This window comes from Panthera leo, chromosome E1 (assembly GCF_018350215.1).
Source record: "Panthera leo isolate Ple1 chromosome E1, P.leo_Ple1_pat1.1, whole genome shotgun sequence".
NCBI lineage: Eukaryota > Metazoa > Chordata > Mammalia > Carnivora > Felidae > Panthera > Panthera leo.
Window position 1 is genome coordinate 58,896,374 of NC_056692.1, and position 21,600 is coordinate 58,917,973.

Sequence of the window (21,600 nt, forward strand, 5' to 3'; positions counted from 1 at the left end):
GCACGTACCGGGGGTGACAAGGTCGGGTCATACGGGGCAGGGGGGGTGAGTAATGTTCTTGAAGCCGCCCAACTGCTCGCCAAGCGCTTGCACCGTTTGGCGTTCCCGCCAGCAGTGAGGCGGCTGCCCCGCATCCTCGCCCACCCCTGCGACGGGAGGTCTGCTCACTCTCGGCCGTCCTAGTTCGATGTGCATGTCCCTGAAGACCAACGATGCCGAGCGTCTTTTCGCGGACTTGGGTCTGTCACCCGTGAATCCTCTTTAGGGAGGCGTCTGTTCAAATCTTTTGCCTTTTTCTTTATTTGGAGCATTGGTCTCCTATTACTGGAATATCGTTTGTGTAGGTTTCTGTTGCTACGTAACAAATACTACAGACTCGGTGGCTTAAAATAACACAGTGTGTTACGGTGCTGGTGGGCAGGGAGGGGACACGGCTCTCACGGGGCTGCAGTCGAGTGGCAGGCCGGCTGCTTCCTTCCCGGAGGCTCTGGGGGGGGGGGTGGGGGAGGACCCGTTTCCTTCTCAGGCAGGTTGTTGGCCGACTCAGCTGCAGGGTTTTGCAGGCCTGAGGTCTGTCCCCTGCCAGCCGTGCGCCACACGCCCCTTCTAGGGGCTGCTCGTCGCGGCGGAGGCACTTTCAAGTCCGGCGAGGTCAAGGCGGGCTGACCTTTAAAAGCTCATGTGGGTCCACCTGGATAACCCGGGACAATCCGGTCTCAAACTTTTCAATTCCATCTGCAAAGTCCCTCCTGCTGTAACATGTGATGCGGTCACGGGCTCCAGGGAGCAGGCCCCGGGCACCTCTGGGGGGGCCATTCTTCCACCTACCGCTGAAAAGCTGCCCGCATATTCTGGTTCTAAGTCCTCCGTCCGGCACGTGCTTTGAAATTCTTTCTCCCAGTCTGTGGTTTGCCTTTTTACCTTCCTAACAATGCTTAGTGAGGAGTTAAAGGTTTTTAATTTTGAGGAGTCTGATTTATAATTATTTCTGTCCTATTAAAAAAATCTTGGCCAAATCCAAGGCCACTAAGACTTGCCTCCTGTGCTTCCAGAAGCTTTGTGACTTTAGGTCTTCCGTCCCAAGCTTTTTGTTCGTGGTACGAAGTAATGATAAAGGGTTTTTCTTTTTTTGCATGGGGCTCGCCATCTGTTCGGGCATCATTTGCTGAAAGGATCATCCTTTACCCACTGCACTGCCTCAATACCCCCTGCTGAAAACCCCCTCCCCATAAATCTGTGGTCTCTCTCTAGACCTTGTACCACATCCCAGGGATCTGGGGGTGTCTGTCTTTGTGCCAACACCTCACTGTTGTGCCGTAAGTTTGTAATGTTCCTGGGGATCAGGCAGGAAAAGTCCTCCAGCTTTGTTCAGTTTTTCAAAGCTGTTCTGGCCATGCTGGGTCCTTTGTATCTCTATGTGAATTTTATTTTTTTGTTAAAAAATTTTTTTAATATCGGGGCGCCTGGTGGCTCAGTCAGTTAAGCCTCCGACTTCAGCTCAGGTCAGGATCTCACGGGTCATGAGTTTGGGCCCCGCGTCAGGCTCTGTGCTGACAGCTCGGAGCCTGGAACCTGCTCCGGATTGGATTCTGTTGTCTCCCTCTCTCTCTGCCCCTCCCCTGCTTGTGCTCTGTCTCTGTCTCTCAAAAGTGAATAAATGTAAAAAGAAAAAAAAATTTTAAATGTTTATTTATATTTGAGAGACAGAGTGCAAGTTGGGGAGGGGTAGAGAGAGGGGGAGACACAGAATCCCAAGCAAGCTCCAGGCTCCGAGCTGTCAGCACAGAGCCCAACGCAGGGCTCGAACCCACGGACTGTGAGATCATGACCTGAGCCGAAGTTGGACGCTCAACCGACTGAGCCACCCAGGCGCCCCTCCATATCAGCTTTAGAATCAGCTTGTCGATTTTTGCCAAAGTCTCTTGGTACTTTGATCGGGGCTGTGCCGGATCCGTGGAACAACGCGGGGAGAACAGACACCTGAGCGATCCCGACCCCTCTAGTCCCGTTACGACGGCGCCTCTCGTTTATGGGCGTTTTTCACAGCAACACGTTGTGGCTCTCGGGGCACGGATGCCGCAGGTGCCAAACGTATCCCCGGTATTTCACTCTCTGGCGCCACCGTAAGCAGTGCTGAAGTCTCCCTCTCCAAGTGCTCACTGCCGGCCTGCAGAACGCGAGCGGGTTCTGGACACCGACCTCGTACACGGCCGTTCTCGACCGCTGGCTCTAGCAGCCCAGTGGCAGAGCCCTGAAACTTTCCACGCGAAGGAGAGTCTACGCAGACTTTTCTTCCTTTCCAAACGGATGCCTTTTACCCCTTTTCTTGCCTCACCACGCTGGCCAGAGCCGCGGTCTGCTGTTGGCCGTACGTGAGGAAAATCTGGTACCTTTATCTTTCCCGGGTTCCCGAAAGCAGCTGGAACCGGACTCGCCTAGCCTTCCCGGCAGCTCTACGGGCTTTTGCCAGCGTGAGGCTCCTCTGGGTGCAAGGCCCCTGGGCTGTCCCGGCGGCATTTGTGACGAACCACCTTTCCAGGTATCACGTACGACACGGCTCTCTCTGCCCCTGGTAAGTCTTCCCAAAACCTCTGCCCAAGGCTCACCGTGGTCGGAGGGCTCCTGTGGGGCACGTTTCCCTTACTTCTCCACTCTCCGCTTACTCGCGCCTTTTGTGACTTCTTCGAAGTGTATGTAGCTGTGTCCTGTTTCGGGACCCGGTCGAGCCATCTTTTATAGCCTGTGCCCCCCCCCACCTGATTTGTAACGGAGACGTAGCTCCGTAGGAGTCACCCCTTCAAAACGTGACCGCTCAGTGACGTCCGCCACGCTTACAGAGGCGTGCAACCGTTACCACGGTCCGACTCCTCAACGTTTTCGACCCCCAAAGCATGCGCTCCCCGGTCAGGAAAACCACCACCTGAGTTCTGTCTGATGCGGCCGTCTGGGACGTTTCACGGAAGTGGGATCGCACAGCACGTGGCCCTCGGCGAGCGGGTGTCGACACCACACCCCTCTGGATGGCCACGTAATACTCCTCACACGCCGTGACCGCACTTGCCAGTTGGTGGAGGTTCGGGTCATTTCCACTTTTTAGCGAGTAACGGCTACAACTGGCAGCTGAACATCTGAATATTCAGTGTCGAACGCTGAACGGCTTTCAACATCCCGTCTGGCCGGGCACACCGGCCCCCTTGCTTCTCTCAACGTTCGGCTGCCAAGGGACACCGCTAAACCCACTTGGGCCGTGACACTCGTGCCCCGGCTGCCCCCCCCAACACCCCCCAACCCCCTCACAGCCATGCAAGCACAGTGGCTCCCCGCGCACCCCTCCCAGCACTCAGCCTCCCCCCACCCCCCCAGTCCACGTTCCGGAAAGCTGCCTAAGGCAGAACTCCCCCCTCAGAGAGAGAGAACATCTTCATTGCTCCCACTGGTCAGGGCCAGGCTGCTTTCCCACTGACACCACAGCACCGACGTTCCCACGCCCTCGCCACACTCACGGTCGTTACATCTTTCCTGGCCACACGTCACACCTGAGTCACCTGCCAGGTTGAATGTTTTCCTGTGTTTTGCTAGTTGTTCTCTTTCCTAGACGGCATCTGAGTTCGGCTTCTCACGCGTCTCTCCCTCTGGCTTGCTTCCTGCCGCCCCCTCCCCGAGCCACGGACAAGGCCCCGCGTGCTCCCCTCCCTCCTCCACCCACACCGCGCTTGTCAAGCCAGAAACGCTACGGCTGCTGACAAACCCTTCCCCCCAGCTGCTCGCCCGGGGCTCCCGCTCCTGGTGCACAAACCCAGGGCCAAGCTGGAGTCAAGGATCTACGGCCTCTTCTGCCGAACCCCCTCCCTCCCGACCGCGAGAAGTGGGATCCGGTGCCCGGCACGGCGGCTGCTTCCTGGCTGCACGTGGCCGGGGCTGTGGTGTCGCGGTCTCCGCTGCCGGCACATAGGCGCCCTGCACGCGCTGCATCGGACCCTGTGCGGCCCCGCTCCAGGACGGGAGCTCGTCGGGAAGTTCCTTCCACACTCCACACGACGGTGATGCCCGGGGTCGGAGTCGCCGGGTGAACTTCAGAAACGTCTCAAGCTCCCAACCATGGACGTTCGACTGCTGCCATCTCGACCCGCTTGGGGAGGTCTGCACAGGTGGGCTGTATCACCACTTCCGTTCACCGACAGAGACAGAAAGCAGAGTGAAGCGACCCGACCTGTGGCCCAAGATCGCCCAGCACGTTACTAGAAGGGCCGGTGGCACCTGAACAGATATAAACCTGAGGGGCACCTGGCTGGCTCAGTCGGTGGAGCGTGCAACTTTTGATTTCGGGATCGTGACAAGCCCCAGGCTGGGTATGCAGATTACTTCAAAAAGAAGTATTTAAAAAAAAACACAAATTAAGAGTTTATGGGAAAAGTTTTAAACGTTTAATGAAAAAAACTCCAAGCATTATTTACACGTGGGTAAGAAAAGAACACCGAGGGCTCGCCTGTCCCCGGGACTGTCGCCAAGCTCACACAAACCCCATCACCCGGAAACCGCCCCCGCACACTTCCCGACAGCGGCACGAGGTGGGCGACGGTCGCCAGCTCATCAACGCGGCGGGTTCCTCAGATCAGGTCAGCCACTGAGGGAGAGAAAGGCACGTGTGAAGGAAGGATGCAAACGGGGTGCAAACGTGTAAACTGAGCTACAGGCTCACGACGTATTCTAGACACAAACAAGATGGGAGGGGGAGGCGGAGGGGGAGGGCGACGGCGGGTGCCACACATCCTGGCGGGCAGGCCGGCTCACCGTTCATGGGCATCTCGTCGATCTGGGTGGAGTAGTACTGCTCGATGTCTCTCAGGATACGGATGTCGTCGTTCTTCACAAAGTTGATGGCCACCCCCTTCCGGCCGTAGCGGCCCGAGCGCCCGATTCTTCGAGGGCAGAGCAAAACCCCTTCAGTACACGCAGCAGGAGAGGGGACGGGACACCCGCCAACGGGAGGCCCACGGGAAGCCCACCCCTACCTGTGTATGTACAACTCTCTGTTATTGGGCAGGTCGTAGTTAATGATGAGGGACACCTGAGGGACGTCCAAGCCCCTGGCCCAGACGTCCGTGGAGATGAGCACACGGCTGCAACGAGAGAAGGTGCTTGAGGCAATCACCCCGGTCACGAAAGCTTAAGACTGGCGACGAGCAGAAACACGTCAGGTCACCCTCACACCGGCCCCCCTGCGGGCGTGCAGCGTCGGGGCGGCACCGGAAAGACCTGTCCACGAAGGGCCTCGCGTCTGTGGTTGTGCTCAGTTCACGCGCACCGTCTGATAAAGAGAGTTCTGGTAGCTTCTGCTGCACTACGTTTAACTGTTTGAACCCAGCCCCGTATCAACAACTGGGAAAGACGTCCTACTTCCGCCTAGAGGGGAGTCAGGGCTGGTGGCCTCTGGACCTTGGCGCAGGCTTTACAGCGTATTCAAATTTGAAATGCAACTCACAGCGCTCTGTCCCGCAGCCAGGGCAGGATCGGACACGCCACGGGCTGCCACGTCCAATACCGAGGCCACCAGCCCGCCTACCCATCGAGCACGTGCAGCGCGGCTGGCCCGGAATGAGATGCTCTTTAGAGTGTAAAATACACACAGGATTTTCAATGCTCGGTACAAAAAAAAGTAAAAAACACTTTAATTAGTATTTTTAATGCTACATATTGCAAATATTGAAATGACGCGCCCCGATGAGTCAAATACTGTATTAAAAATCAACCTCACCGGTTTCTTTTTGTCTGTTTTAACACGGGTATTAGGAGATCTCAGATGTGGCCTGAACTATATATTTCTATTGGACGTCGCTGGTCTAGAAGCATTCAATTTAAGGGACAGCAACACAGGAGAATGGAGTTCAAAACAAAACGGGGAGGTATCACTGCCCCATAATCACCTACAACCGCAGCCCCAGAGGGAGAGGGAAGAGGAGCCCAGCCACACGGCGGGGGCAGGAAGCCGGACAGCAGCCCAGCAGGAGGAAAGACCAGAGCCGCACGGACGCATCAGAGCAGGAGCTGCTGACACAGCGAAAGACAAGCGGGGGTGGGGGGTGGGGCAGCAGCGAGACCGCAGGCGACGTCCCAGAATTCTATCTCAGCAAGTTTCCCCTTCGAGATAAACACTTCTAGACAAACCAAAACGGGCACTCTGTCATTGGGTCACTGGCAGCCCCAAACCAAATAGGTGAAGACATTCTTCAAGGAGGAGGACATCCATCCCAGACAAAAGTTCAAAGACAAAGAGTAAAATGATAGTATGAGTCTGAACGTATGTACGTTTTGTCACATAAAGCAGAGGCGTCCTGTGGAGTTTGTGATATTAGAAAACACGTGACCACCACCACCGCTTTCTAGAAACGCAGGGGTCACTGAAGCCTCTGGTCTCTGCGGGAGCAGGGACGAAGGCCCACGTGCCAATCACAACAGATGTGGAGGATGGAGGCACAGAGCGCTACACTCCCTCAGGAGAAAAGGAAATGGGGAAAAGGAATGAGGATATGAAATCCAAAACCAGGGCACCTGGGGCTCAGCCGGCTTAAGCGTCCGACTCTTGATTTCTGCTCAGGTCATGGTCTCACAGAAGGCCCACATCAGGCTGAGCACTGAGCACGGAGCCTGCTTAAGATTCTCTCTCTCTCTCTCTCTCTCTGCCCCTTCCCTGCATGTGCACGTGCTCTCTCTCAAAACGAATTTTAAAAAAAGGAATCAGAAAAAGAGCATGAGAGGTAAACGCACTGATGAGATGATTAATTCAAACGTAGTTTCAACAGCATCAAACAACACGGGACGAACTGCATCCCAAGACAGCGATCAGCATTACGACGACGAAGAAAACCAACCAGAAGCCACCGCGAGCCGTGTGCACAGCGCACACCTGCAGCTTCGGGCGGCACACGGAGTGGGGGCGGGGCGCGTGAGGGGACCCGGCGGGGACACCCACCCCACAAGGCGGCCGGGCCGGCCTCACGGCAGGACTGCCGACAGGCAGCATTACTACGGACGGAGGGACGCTTCTGTGATGAAGGCTAACCCTGCAGAAACCCAACAACCCTGAACTTGTCGGCACGACGGCCTCAGGACCCATCGAGGACACACGGAACTCAGAGCTGCACCCACAGCTCCCTCGCTGCTGCGGAGACAGTAAAGAGAAACAGAGGGGAGGGTGCGGAGGGTCCGAAACGCAACCGGCAACCGAGCCTCCGGGGCACGGCGACCACGGGGCGCTCGGCCTGTGCACACGCGCACGGGGCATCTAGAAGTGAGCGTGCCAGGCCGGCAAGCAAACCTGGGTACCCGCTGCGAGGAACGACGCCACGTGCTCTCCGACCACAGCGGTACTCGGCTAAGACCCCAACACAAAAGCACCACCGGAAAACCTCCTTACTCGGCAGTGAAGACCCCTACCCACCCCCCACCCCCGAGGTGATGGCAGCTCCCCCCAGCCTAGCGCCCCCGCAGGGCTGCCCACGCCCACGCCCAGGAGGCAGGAGGCAGGAGGCAGGAGGGCTCGGTCCGGGGTCGGAAGTGGCACTGACCCACCTGGCGCCGGACCGGAACTCCTTCATGATGGACTCGCGCTCCTTCTGTGGCATGTCGCCGTGCATGGACGACACCGTGAAGTTGGCCTCTCGCATCTTCTCCGTCAGCCAGTCCACCTGCAGGGCAAAGCAGCAGCCGCCACCGTAAGCTCAGAAACCAGACCGGGGCGCGTGCTGCGGACCTCAGCTCAGTCGTCCGCGGAACCAACGTGAACGCTCAGCGCCGGGGCCCTTAACACGCGGATCGATCACGGGGCGCCTGGGGTTTGGCTCAGTGGGTTGAGCGTCTGACTTCGGCTCAGGTCGCGGTCTCACACGTTCGTCTGGGTTCGAGCCCCGCGTCGGGCTCTGCGCTGACAGCTCAGAGCCTGCTTGGGATCCTCTGTCCCCCCTCTCTGCCCCTCCCCTGCTTGCTCTCTCAAAATAAACCTTTGGGGGGAAAAAAAAAAAAAACCTCAGAGGAATCTTTACTAGACGTGTGGGAAACGTTTGCCCAGCACATATTGGGGCAAAACTCCTCTCACTGGTTCCGTGTACGTTTCTCAAGGGAAAAAAAAGGCCGTCTCTCACTATTCTCATTTGAAATTTAAATTCAAATCTTCTCTGGAAGGTGGCCGACTCCTGGCTGTCTGGTCCACCTGTACGAGAGCATCACTTGGGAGCCTAGGAAAACCCAGGCCCGGGGCCCCACCTAAAGCCAATGACGTCCGTGTGTCCGGTCCTGGGACCAGCGTGAACACGTCCGTACAGCTTCCCTGGCCACGCCCGCCTGTCCCCTTCTGAGCCACCACGGGCAAGGTCTGGGCTGCGTTCCAAAGAGAACCAAGTTCAGTTTTTGCCAGGAGAACACTGAAGAGCTAAGGCGGCTACGTACCTTCCGCTTGGTGTTACAGAAGATGACCGCCTGAGTGATGGTCAGCGTGTCGTACAGGTCACACAAGGTGTCGAATTTCCACTCTTCCCTCTCCACCGCTACAAAAAACTGCTTGATGCCTTCTAGGGTCAGTTCATCGCTGGAAGACAAAGGCACGTCCCGGGAACTCACTCCTCCACCAAGATTTGAGGGCGCACACAAGCCACGCACCGTTCCCGGCGGCGGCCCCTACCCTCCCGGGGGCCAGCACCTCTGCTGCACGGGCCCGACCAGCCTGCGCCTTCAACAACTTGCACACCTCGTATTGCACATTTTGCTCCCACGGCAATGATGGACAAATACCGTCAGCTAGCTCGTAAATTCGGAATCGCGGAGCCAAAGGAGAAGGCCCGTCGTGAAAGTTAGCTTTTTTTTTTTTTTCCACATCCAACATGGGGCTCGAACTCACAACCCCAAGATCAAGAGTCCCACGCTCCACTAACTGAGCCAGCCGGGTGCCCCAAAGCTGGCTTTTCAAAAAAGAATACAAGAAACACTTTACGCGTTTGCAGACCCAAACACCAGCTACGTGGCCTGTGGCTGCGGCACCCAAGGCGCGGGGCGTGCTTACCGCTTCACCAAGATGCGGATGGGGTCCGTCATGAACTTGTTGGTCATCTCCAGGATTTCGTGAGGCAGCGTGGCGCTAATGAGCACCACCTGTGTGGCCGGGGGCAGGTACCTGTACACGTCGTAAATCTGCTCCTTGAAACCTGGGACAAAGGAGGAGACGCGGAGAATTCTGAAGGCCGCGCGACTGGACACGGAGGTCGCGGATGTGAAGCGTAGGTTTCACAAAGAATGTCTTCCGCGGAGCCCGGAAATCCACGTGCCCCTCTCTGCCGTCTCTGGGGGTCGCGGCCCCACCCCGACAGGCCCGGATGCCGGCCGTGAGGAGCAACAGAAGCCCCGGCCCTGGGTCGCCCACGACCTCAGACGCCTGCTGGCGGTCACCGCTGCGGTCGGGCTGCTGTGAGGATGTGCGTCCGACGTGGCCAGATCTGCCACGTTTTAAGAGAAACCAGAGATCCGGATTCGGACAGAACAATCTCCCGCACACGTGGGATCCTTAGGGGTGTATGTCACCCGTCAACCACACCTCGACTGGTGGGACCTGGCCCACGGGCCACCACACCGCGACCTCCGCTGCCCCGGGCAGGACGCGGGGTCAGCAGGCGAGCCCGTGAGAATGCCCGCACGGCGGGTCCCGGACTCCAAAGGCCCCTTAACAGACCGCGAAGTCGTGACCCCACAAATGACAGAGCCCAAGACCTGCGTTTCTAGCAAACCCCCAGATGACGCAGACACCGTCCGTCTGGAGACCTCGCTGTGCGAACGGCCGCCCCAGGCTAAGGAAGCCGCCCGAGTGCGCAGCGGTGACCGCGCCGCCCCCTAGAAGAGCAGGGCCTCCGGACAGAGGGGTGCGGGGACAGCTCCTCACGCAGCAGGGGCCCCGCAGGCCCGGACACCGGGAAAACCGGCGGGAACCGCACCTCAGCCGCTGCGTCTGTCACCCGGTGACCCCCCGCTGTGGGGGCAGGGACTGAGGGGAGGGCGTGTGCAGGCAGCGGAGGCGTGGACACACGGAGAGGCGCTCTAACGGGCGCTGGACCCAAAGCATCTGTCAGTCGCATCTCCCTGTCACCGTACTGACACCACAGCCGCCACCACCGAGGGGGGCGTCACATATCTGTCCTCAGACGTTTTGATAGAAACACGTGAAAATCCTAAAAGGTACGCGTGGAGTGTAAAAATTTGCTTTAAAACGTAACTGGGAAAAAGATCAGCCTACGAACCTGGGTGGCTCAGTGGGTTGAGCGTCTGACTCTTGGTTTCTGCTCAGGTCATGATCTCACGATTTGTGGGATCGAGCCTCGCATCGGGCTCTCTGCGGTCAGCACAGAGCCTGCTTCAGATCCTCTGTCCCCGTCCCCACCCTCCGCCCCTCCCCCTTGCTTGCTGGCACGAGTTCTCTCAAACAGTATTTTTTTTAATGTTTATTTCTGACACAGAGAGAGAGCATGAGTGGGGGAGGAACAGAGAGAGAGGGAGACACAGAATCGGAAGCAGGCTCCAGGCTCCGAGCTGTCAGCCCAGAGCCCGACGCGGGGCTCCAACTCACCGACCGCGAGATCCTGACCTGAGCGGAAGTCGGACGCTCAACCGACCGAGCCACCCAGGCGCCCCTCAAAAAATAAATATTAAAATTCTTTTAAAAAAGGGGGCAGCTGGCTGGCTTTTTCGGTTGGGGTCCGACTCGGTTTCAGCTCAGGTCACGATCTCACCATTTGTGGGCTCGAGCGGGACCGTGTGCTGACGACACAGAGCCTGCTTGGGATTCTGTCTCCCTCTCTCCCTCTCTCTCTGCCCCTCCCCTGCTCGCTCTCTATCCCTCTCCCAAAACAATTACGTAAACGTTGAAAGATACATAATAAGGTAAACTTAAATCGAAGTAAGAGGGTAAAAGCCTAGACGACCAACAGGACAGCTAGCTAAAGAGATTACAGAACCTCTAGACAACACGACACGCTGTTACCAGAAACCCAGGCTCCCGGCCACAGCCGCCAGGGCCCCACAGGGCACAGCAGGCATCTCTACGCGCCCCGCCTCGACCGCGCGCCTCCCCACCTGCGCGGGGAGCGGTGGCACAGCGGTCCCTTCCCCACCGCGGGAAGGACAGGGCGCAAGTTCTATGTCGTAGTCGCAACTGGGCCGAGCGCTTCTGCTCACGCGGAGAACGCCTGTGTTAGCTGCTTTCCACCTCGTGCTGTGAAAACGTAGTTAAACGTTGGGAGGAAATTACGCTGTTACTCATACCTTTATTCAACATTTCGTCAGCCTCATCCAAAACCAACATCTTGATAGCGCGCGTCCTCAAACTTCTGCGCCGAATCATGTCTACGGAACCACAGTTAAAAATAATTAGACCTCAAGGGACACCTGGGTGGCTCAGTCAGTTGAGCGTCCGGCTTCGGTCAGGTCACGATCTTGGGGTTCATGAGTTCGAGCCCCGAGTCGAACCTGGAGCCTGGAGCCTGCTTCGGATTCTGTGTCTCTGTCTCTCTGCCCCTCCCCCGCTCACACTCTGTGTCTCTCTCTCTCTCAAAAATAAACCAACATGAAAAGAAAAGAAAAGAAAAGAAAAGAAAAGAAAAGAAAAGAAAAGAGATAATTAGACCTCAGGCTACAAGGAAAGGGCCAGCCGTTCTGGCTGTTCTTCACATTTTCACGGCATTTCAGAGACCTCTGTCCACCTCCTACACGTCACCCACGTGCAAAACCCCGTGACGCCGCATGGCAACGGGAAACAGTCCCAGGCGGTTTAAACGCCACTTGCGAACCCTGTTGGGCGCGTGACTTTTACAGACAGAAGCGCTTACCAAAGACACGCCCGGGGGTGCCGGCGACGACGTGCTGCCCGTAGTCCAGCTTCCTGATGTCCTCCCCCACGTTGGTGCCCCCGATGCAGGCATGGCACTGGACGTTCATGTAGTCACCCAGCGCGAGCAGGCCCTGAATTCAAACGAGGCTCACGTTCGTGCAAAGTCAGAGACCTCACGGTTTTCCCAAAACGAAGGTAATTTCTCCTCCAACGTAAGACGACCACCAAGAGTCATTTATTCTATTATTTACAGCATAAAACTACAAAAAGACCCGCTCTCCCCCTCCTACTCTTTTCTGTGCCAAAATGAAGTTGTTTTGCTGGCTTATTAGTACAAAAGCAGTACATTTCAATTACAAAATACCCCGGAAACACATAAAACTCATAATCCCAGCCACCCAGAGACAGTATTTACTTCTTAACCTGTATCGAGTGTTTATAGTGTTTTAAGTATAAAAGTTACACCCGCTTAACTAAAACGAATCTTTTTCTGAAAAAAATTACAATTCTAAAACCGCAAAAAGCTAGTGGAATCACACCAGCAACGTTAAAAATGATTTAAAACGTATCAGAAATTCACGTCACAAATGTTAGGGATCAGGAAATAAAATTAGAGGAAACCAAAAGGCAGGATTAGATTCAACCAACCAGTCAGCCTTTGACCACTGAATGAGAAGGCAATACTTGCAAATACGGCACCGCCTCCCTGGGTCTCACCTTCTGGATCTGGACCGCCAACTCCCTCGTTGGAGCCAAGATCAAAGCCTGGGTTTCACGAACCTGGTAAAATAATGTGTCAGAAAACAGAGTCCTCAGTATTTTCGAGGTACACACTAGTTCAGCGCAGACCGCTTTGCAATGTTATCTCACGTCAACCACACATGAGACCACACGTCTAACAGAGGTAAACGAACCCGAATGAGAGTTCAAGCGTGAACCCAGCAATCACGGGGTTTACCAGGCAGGACTGCGGCTTGCAGACAAGAATGTCCGCTGATATATCTCTCGGTTTAAACGACAAGGAATTGATGACAGAGTATTAGCTCTCATGTGAGTACACACCTAAGAACCTCTTAAGAAATTAGTTGAGTCGGTACAACCAAATAGACATTTTTCAAAGCTGCCCTTTTTGAACTGCAGTTAGAGGAGAAAAGGAAGGATTTCCTAGCAGTTGCAAATTACCTGAATATCCAAACACTGGAGGACGGAAATGCTGAACGTGGCGGTTTTGCCTGTGCCAGACTGAGACCTGTTCGAGAAAACACAGACCGAGGGTGTAGAACGGGCTCCCTGCTCCCACTCACGGCACCCCCACCATGCCATTACCCCCAGGGGCAGGTGCAGGAGCACCTGGGCAGCTTCTGAGCAGGAGCCCCACCTCCCGGAGCAGACCAGTGCCTCAACCGAAGGGCGGGGGCTCTGCGGGGTCACCAAGGGAGACCAAGTGTTACCGGTGGCAGAAAAGGAGAGATTCCCCTTTATATAAATGTAATTCTTTTCTGTAATCTTGGACTAAAACCAGCCTCCAAAAATAATTCATCTTGTAACCAAGTCTTTAAGAATAAGGCAAATGGGGGATAAAGCCATTAAGAGAGTATTATAAACCATTCCACACGCCAACTGATAGGTAAGGCTGGCTAAAAATATGACGGCTTTCTAGACAGGACAGGAAAGGAAAAGAAAAAGGACAGGAAAAGAAAAAAACAAGACACCCTGTGGATTAAAGTCAAGGAAAGGGTGAAAAATGGTCCTCCCAAAGCACTCTCTGCACTGGGCTGACTGCAGCCTAACCCCGTTTGGGGCCAGTGACGTACTGAGCGATGACGTCTCTGCCTTTAATTATCTGCTTGATGGCTCGCTGCTGGATGGCTGACGGTTTTTCAAAACCTGCAGAGAGAAACAAAGTTAGTTCTAACCACACACTGGAAGCTCTTCGGTATCCTTGTTTAAGCCCTCACCCCCACCCCCCTAACCCCAAGTCCAACATACGGAAGCTCTCGACAAACAGCTGATGAATGAACCGGGCTGAACCATGTTTTCATACTAACGTGGATCTCATTTGTACAAAATCCTTATTTAAAAACACCGTTGCACAATACAGAGACCTCAGTTGGATTACCAAAACCCCCCAAAAAGTTAACGGTGGAACTCCCGGACCCCGGGCGGGGGCTCACCTTTGACTGCAATCCCTTCTGTGTTATTTACAGTCACTTGCAGAGCTATTCTTTGCGTTACTGTTTGAACTACAAGGAAGGGAAAGAAGTCCAGTGGCTCTGCAGCCGCCCCTCTTCCCTCTCCGTATCGGTCTGCATGCTGCCCAAGTGTCTACACTGCATTTACTCTACTGCCTGGGTCTTTCTGCGGGGTCCACACTGTGCCCCTTCCACTCGCGGTGCAGCTATACAAACTAGGACACCATCCCTCTACGTGACTGTTACCGGGGAACGAGGCTACTCTGAAGGAGTAAAAGTATTTTCCGAGTAAACAAAAGTTTATGTACAAAAAAAAATTTTTTTTTAATTTGGGGCAGTCTTTTAAAATACAGTACAACTTCCATTTAACATAAAAACTATAATAGATGACTTAAAACCCTTATCGTGACCACGCACGTGGCCGGGAAACTAAAAAGTGTTTGGGGCAGGGATGTCCCGGATGCCCGGAGGCAGGCAGGACTGTCAGCCTCACACCAGGCAGGGATGCGCTGGCACTTCTCACCTCCCATCCCCTCAGCACCCTCTTTGCTGCCTAAACTGCCAGAACATCAATGGTGAATGACAGCCCAGTCCCAGGCGTTAAACACAGATGCTGATCACTCCCATCTGCACTGCCCCCCCACCCCAACTCTTCCCAGGCTCCCAACTCAGGCAACTGCCTCCCAACATCTCCAACTGGATGGCTTCCAAGCCCCTGAGATTCACCTCGCCCAGGACAGAACTCCCGACTCTGCCTCCCTCCAGGGCTCCCCACCTAAGCAAACAGCACCACCACCCACCTCTGCTGCTCACATCCAACCCATCGCCACCGCAACACCATCACCTCTCCCCTGCCTCCTCTCCAGCCTCACCTCTCACCTCCCCTTAAATCCAGACTCCCAAAATAATCTCTGTACCTGCAAATCTGACCCCTGCTTAAAACCCTCCAAGGGCTTCCCACTGCACTTAGAAATAAAAAACTCTTCATCACCTCACACAGCACGCTGTAAGACCTGGCCCTGTCTGCCCCTCCAAAGTCGCCCCTGGGCTCCCACCACAGGAGGCTTCTTTCTGTGCCTGGAACGCACCGACTCAGTATCGGACGGTCCTGGCACCAGCTCTTCCCTCTGCCCGGTCCTCTCACGACGGGCTCCTTAATCCAGACCTCAGTTCAAACAGTAGCCCCACTACTCCCCCTGCTCCCCGCGTCACAGCCATCACCACTGCCTGAAGCAGCCTCGGGTCTAGGCACGAGCCTGCCGGATTCACTGCCAAACCCTTAGCGCCCAGAGCAGCGCGGGTCCCTAGCACCTACTAGGTACAAGCCCGTTATCCAACGCGTGAACGGCTCCCAAGTGCCCGGGAAGACTTCTCAGCCTTCGCTGGACCCGGCACCGTGCTGTGCACCGAGGACGACGCGCCGAAGCCTCCGACACCGACACGGCGGGGCCGCGGCATGCTGGGCCCCGGGACTCCCTCCCGGCCGCGCCCCCGCCCTCGCCGCCCGGCCACCCCGCGGCCCCCGACCGTAGGCGTAGATGCCGCGCAGCAGGTCTTCCCGCAGGCCCATGGTGTCGAACGTGGGCGTCACGTCCACCTCCTCGCTGGTCTCGAATTCCACTTTGGTCATGTCCTCCTCTTTGAGCAGCCGCTTCCGCGCCGAGCCAGAGGTCGCCATCGTGGCCGTGGCCGCCATGATCCCGAGTCGGCTGAGAGCGGGGCGCGCGCCGCAGCGGAAAGCGGAAGCAGGGCCCCGCGCCGCCGGCGCCAGGAACTGACGCCACCGCGCGCGTGCGTACGAGCGTGCGTCGGGGCCGCGTCTCGGGAGGGGCGGTGGAGCTCCTCTTCCCCTGAAGAGGGAAAGGGAGGGGGCCTCAGGGAGAGAGGCGGTGCTGCTGCCGCTGCTGCTGCTGCTCTCGCGCGTTTGAGCCGCCGCGGGAACTCGCGAGGGGCGGGGCCCCGCCCACCCCTTATAAATAGGGCCGAGGCGGCGGGGAGCCGGGGCTGGTTGGAATGTGGGGCGGGTGTTCTCCGTTCCATCACCGCCGGGACGGGGGACCCCGCCAGCGGCAGCCGCCGAGCCAGGGCCCCCGGCCGCACCCTGGTTCCGCTGAGGTCCCGGCCGGAGCGGAGGGCGCCCGCTCGCCGCGGGAAACAGCGCTGCCGCTCAGTGTCCCTGGCCCCCGATGCAAAGAGTTTACTTTTGGAAAGCCTCGCTGCCGGCTCCGATTAGGTAGCCGGGTTTTAAGCCTCTAAGGGAGAGTCCCTGAGCCGGTCGAGCGTGTGAGGGCACGACCCCCGGGCTGCGCTGCACCTGCAGCTCCCGGGCCCCGCGTGCGCCACCGCGCCTGCCCCGCAGGAAGGGAACCCCGGAGGGCTCGGCTTTTGTCGCCCTGTACCCGAGAGCCAGTCCTGCGTGTGACCCTTAAACTTGCCTAAGTGCCTCCAGTGCCAGGCTCGCTCGCTCGCTCGCCCCTGGACCGGCGTCACCTCCCGACCTGGCTTCGTTCTGTGTGCTTTTAATTTTGTGAGGCTTACACTCCCTTTCTCTTGGTCGGCTTGGCTCGCATCACTGGGCACGTGTTTAAGCCACCACCTCTTTCCAGGGGTGCTGGAACGCTCTCCTGTTGTGAAGGTTAGTTTAGTTGTAAGTGTATAATCGTTTCTTCCACGAAACCAGGCATACGCAATGTGTTGCGGTATAGGTAAGTGAGACCTGCCTTCTGAAACACCCACACTAAGGGCAGAATATGTCCAAACTCTAGGAGGTAATTGATCCGATAAGCATGCCTCATAAGAATGCCGGTGGTAGTCAAATGTTGAGTATTTCTTTTTTTTTTTTTTTTTAAATTTTTTTTTTTAACGTTTATTTATTTTTGAGACAGAGAGAGACAGAGCATGAATGGGGGAGGGGCAGAGAGAGAGGGAGACACAGAATCTGAAACAGGCTCCAGGCTCTGAGCTGTCAGCACAGAGCCCGACGCGGGGCTCGAACTCACGGACCGCGAGATCATGACCTGAGCCGAAGTCGGACGCCCAGCCGACTGAGCCACCCAGGCGCCCCAAATGTTGAGTATTTCTAAAGCTGACTCGCTTTCTTAGACTTTGAAATACGTATGCATCGTACAACACAGCACAGTTTGCAAAACTGTTCGGCCTCAGAGAGGACGCTGGATAATCCTCTGCGGAGAAGACATAGCAACTTTATTTTCTTTCAAAGACACTATAAGAAAAGGGTGTAAAATATCTCATTAATAACTTTTATGTTGACTGTGGCAATATTTTAGATATACTGTTACATAAAATGTTATTTCAATTAATTTCACTTATTTTTAATCTCAATTTTGATTTTTGATGGTTATTTTCGAGAGACAGAACACAAGCAGAGAAGGAGCAGAGAGAGAGGGAGACACAGAATCCGAAGCAGGCTCCAGGCTCCGAGCTGTCGGCACAGAGCCCGACACAGGGCTCGAACCCACAAACCGTGAGATCATGACCTGAGCAGAAGTCAGACGCTTTACCGACTGAGCCACCCAGGTGCCCCTCTTTTCTTTTTTTTTAAATGTTTATTTTTTATTTTTATTTTTGAGAGAGAGACAGAGCACAAGTGGGGGAGGGGCAGAGAGAGAGGGAGACACAGAATCGGAAGCAGGCTCCAGGCCCCGAGCTGTCAGCACAGAGCCCGACGCGGGGCTCGAACTCACGGACTGCGAGACCATGACCTGAGCAGAAGTCAGACACTTAACCCAGTGAGCCACCCAGGCGTCCCGGCTACTGGAATGTTTTAATCACACTGTGTATGATATTCCTATTGGACAGTGCTGCTCTAGGTATATCTAGCACGTAAAATAACCTTGCCAGGAGTGGGGGAGAGAGTAAAAAGAAGACTCTACAAATTCTGACATCAATGGGGAAAGGAAGAAATTCTTGCATCCCTACTAAGTGCAAAGGGGAGAATTGACTCTTGGCGCTTGCTCACAGACTCTTCATCCTAATTCACAATCCACCCGGCTTGTCTTTCGCCTTCACACTTTTACGGCATTTTATGCCATTGTTCCCGCAAGGCCCTTTGGCTGTGTTTGCATACACATCTTAAAAGCCTCTTCCTTTTGTTTGGGGCCAGTAACTTTTTGACTTTTTAGGCCAGAGTCCACGGAAAAGGACGAGAGGTGGGGTGGGGGGGAGATCAGTGCAGTCTCTCATAAGCAGCGCTCCCCAGGGAGCAAAGGGGAACCAGGCAGACGTGGTCTTTGTCCCTGAGGCTCGCGTAATCAGATGGGATGACACCCTCCCCCCCCAAAATACAGTGAGGTGTAGGACACAGCGGGGGTGCACCTGAGCATAACAGGCAGGTCCCCCTTGGTGGCCAGGAGGCCTCTGGGAGAACAAGGAGGGTAAATCCACTCTGGGGAGCTCGGAGTTCAGTAGATGACAGCAGAGCCGTGTTTTTATGACGCGGGACAGGCGGCTCTTGGTAAGTGTGGCCGGGAAAAGAGTCACTTCGGGAGATGTTTTCCTGCTCCAATACTCTGCTACTTTCACGAAGCCCATGCAACGTGCCCCAAAGGGTCAGCAGGGTCTGAAACGCATTTTGCTTCATCACCAATAGCAAACGTAACTGGTTGGTTGTGTACTGAGAACACGCCTTAGTCACTTGCTCTGTCTGTTGGCCTCCTGTTTCCACGTCGCTATGTTGCGTTGGGCGTAGCATCTGCTTACAAAGCAAGAATTGACAACCCCGGGGGGCGCCTGGGTGCCTCAGTGGGTTGAGCGTCCGACTGGGGCTCAGGTCGTGATCTCAAGGTTCGTGAGTTCGAGCCCCGCATCGGGCCCGCTGCTGTCCGCATGGAGCCTGCTTCGGATCCTCTGTCCCCCTCTCTGCCCCGCCCCTGCTCACACACCCTCTCAAGAATAAAAAAACACAGGGGCGCCTGGGTGGCGCAGTCGGTTAAGCGTCCGACTTCAGCCAGGTCACGATCTCGCGGTCCGTGAGTTCCAGCCCCGCGTCAGGCTCTGGGCTGATGGCTCGGAGCCTGGAGCCTGTTTCCGATTCTGTGTCTCCCTCTCTCTCTGCCCCTCCCCCGTTCATGCTCTGTCTCTCTCTCTGTCCCAAAAATAAATTAAAAACGTTGAAAAAAAAAATTTAAAAAAAAAGAATAAAAAAACACAAATGGACAGCCCAGCTTGGCCCTCAGTACACGTTTCCACTGCTCGAACATGCAGATTAATGTTTCCATTCTTAACAGACACCTCAATTACAATTCCAGCTACAAGCTGCAGAGTAGAAATGGCTCCACTCTGAGTCCCCTAAAAAGTGGATTTCGATGGCTTCTCACCTCCGGGCCCTTTATCCCAGGACTTCCTGTCCCCACAGGGGACCCACCCATTCTGTTTGGGCACGGTACCCCCTCTTCCTCCTGCGCCTCACTTCCCACACCCTTTATATTTGGGGGAGGGAGGCTGCCCTACCTGATTAGACTAATGTCAGGGAGGGCAGCGCCCCGTGTCTGTGTTTTTCCCCATCCTGCCCAAGCACATAGTAGGTGTGCCTGGCTGCGTAGAGCAGGAGGGCAGGAGGACCGCAGGACAGATCCGGCTGTTCGGGAGCAACCTGAGCTCATCCCGGAGCAGTGGGGAGCACAGGGACAGGTCGGTGGGCTACACCACAGGAGCCCACCCGCTTCTTTCTGGGTACCTGTGTTAGACCAGGTCAAAGTGGCTTGTCTTGTCCGGGGGCAGACGGAGGTTTAGGTTAGCACTGCTGGGCTGGGCTGGGCTGGGCTCCCATGAATCATCACCATAAGAGCTGATGCCCTGAATCCGAGGGGCTGTCCCCCAAGATGGACTTCCTGCCCTTCCCCCTGTTCCTTTCTAGGAGTGGCCCTCTCTCACTGTGCTCCCGAACCCACTGGCTGGAGCCTTGACTACACCCTGCCAGCGTCCGGCATTTGGGCGGCAAAGGTACAGGTGCATAGGAGCATCTCTGTGGAGCAGGCGCTGGTCCAGGAGCTGGATTGGGTGGCGGACAGGACGGACAGCACTGCCGGGCAGAGCTCGTGTTCCATAGGAGGGCAAGCCCGACAAAACATGCAGACCAATAAGGTAATTGCAGGTTTTATCATGGCTGTGATGCAAAAAAAAAAAGCAGAGTGGAAGAGAGGGGGTCGCTGATTTACTGGGTGACTGGAGGAAGGTGTCGTGTAAGTTGTTAAGGGAGGTGGCCATGGAAACACCCAGGGAGGAGTGTTCCAGGAAGAAGGGATGACGAGTGTGAACACTCCCAGACAGGCAGGGGATCAGTACAAGAGAGGGGAAGGAAGCCAAGGTATCGGTGGCATCGTGAGCGTGGGCAAGTGTGGGGGTGGGACAAGAGGCGAGCAGGGCCAGATCATAAAAGGTCTTACAGGCGGTGAGTGGAGTTTAAATGCGTTCCAGGGGCGCCTGGGGGGCTGAGTCAGTTAAGTGTCTGACCCTTGATTTCAGCTCAGGGCATGATGTCACCATTGGGAGCGTCGAGCCCTGAGTCAGGCTCCACAGTGACAGCACGGAGCCTGCTTGTGATTCTCTCTCTCCCTCTACTGCTTGTGTGCTCTTTCTCTAAACAAAACAAAACAACAAAACAAAAACACTAAATGCCGCCGAATAGTTCACTTTAAAATGGTTAATTTTAGGGACGCCTGGGTGGCTCAGTTGGTGGAGCAGCCGTCTCTTGATTTCGGCTCGGGTCACGATGTCACAGTCCGTGAGTTCGAGCCCCGAGTCAGGCTCTGTGCTGACACTGATTCTGTGTCTCCCTCCCTCTCTGCCCCTCCCCTGCTCGTGCTCTGTCTCTCTTTCTCTCTCAAGAATAAATAAAACATTTTTTTCGATAGACCTGGTTTGGCTGAGTCAGATTTGAGATGCCTAGACATCCGAGTGGGATTGACAGGCAGATGATTGCACGTAGAATGGGAAAAGCAACCGAGAATGACCGGTTTTCCCTGCTCCTGTGGAAATAGCTGCTTCCTGCCCTCCTCGGCCCACCCTCCGAACTGGTGCTGGCCAGAGGTGGGTGTGGGGTCCGCGCTGCCGGCTCTGTACCCGAGGGGGGCTGTGGGGTCCACACTGCTGGCTGCACACCAGAGGCCAGCCTCAGAACCACGCCCAGCCCCGCCCTGGGACACTCAATCTGCCTCCAGCTCAGCAGTTGAGAAGCTGCCTACAAGTTCTGGAATCCTGCCCGGCGTTAGTCGGGAGAGCGAAGGAGCATAGCCCCCATTTAGGTACGTCATCCCCTGTTTGGAACCTGCCCCTGAGGGCCGTGGGCTGGTACCTGGACTCCTGTTCTCTGGCTTCTGTTTTGGGTCTGCCTTTCTCCATACGGGACCTCCACGTACCCAGCACCTAGCACCCGCACCCCCACCCGCTGCCAACGTCATGATTGCAAAGCAAGCCCCGAAACCTCCCCACTCACACTCCCTACGTTTTACGGATAAGAGTATCCCCCAGAGGTGCTCTGTGGCCCCGCGCAGTTCACAGTGACTATTGATCACTCCATGATCCTTT

The 21,600-nt window shown here is 55.8% G+C and overlaps 1 protein-coding gene across 1 annotated transcript; it reads right to left on the reverse strand.

Moving 5' to 3' along the window:
• Nucleotides 1–4,401: 4,401 nt before the first annotated feature.
• On the reverse strand, nucleotides 4,402–15,815 carry EIF4A3 (eukaryotic translation initiation factor 4A3). Its single transcript, XM_042916103.1, has 12 exons — nucleotides 15,583–15,815; nucleotides 13,678–13,750; nucleotides 13,046–13,112; nucleotides 12,581–12,643; nucleotides 11,862–11,994; nucleotides 11,299–11,379; nucleotides 9,053–9,194; nucleotides 8,443–8,581; nucleotides 7,570–7,685; nucleotides 5,013–5,120; nucleotides 4,792–4,919; nucleotides 4,402–4,624 (listed from the first exon to the last, which is right to left on the reverse strand). Exons 1-12 carry the CDS (start codon nucleotides 15,749–15,751, stop codon nucleotides 4,608–4,610), a joined length of 1,236 nt encoding a protein of 411 aa, XP_042772037.1. The 5' UTR covers nucleotides 15,752–15,815; the 3' UTR covers nucleotides 4,402–4,607.
• Between the last annotated feature and the right edge of the window lie 5,785 nt (nucleotides 15,816–21,600).

Bases quoted from the DNA above. Each gene is read 5' to 3' on its own strand.
- EIF4A3 (XM_042916103.1), bottom strand. From the start codon at position 15,751: ATGGCGGCCACGGCCACGATGGCGACCTCTGGCTCGGCGCGGAAGCGG. The intron at 13,751-15,582 runs GTCGGGGGCCGC...TTCTCTCTGCAG, and splicing joins GCGCGGCATCTACGCCTACG to GTTTTGAAAAACCGTCAGCC. The intron at 12,644-13,045 runs GTAATTTGCAAC...TTATTTTACCAG, and splicing joins TCCAGTGTTTGGATATTCAG to GTTCGTGAAACCCAGGCTTT.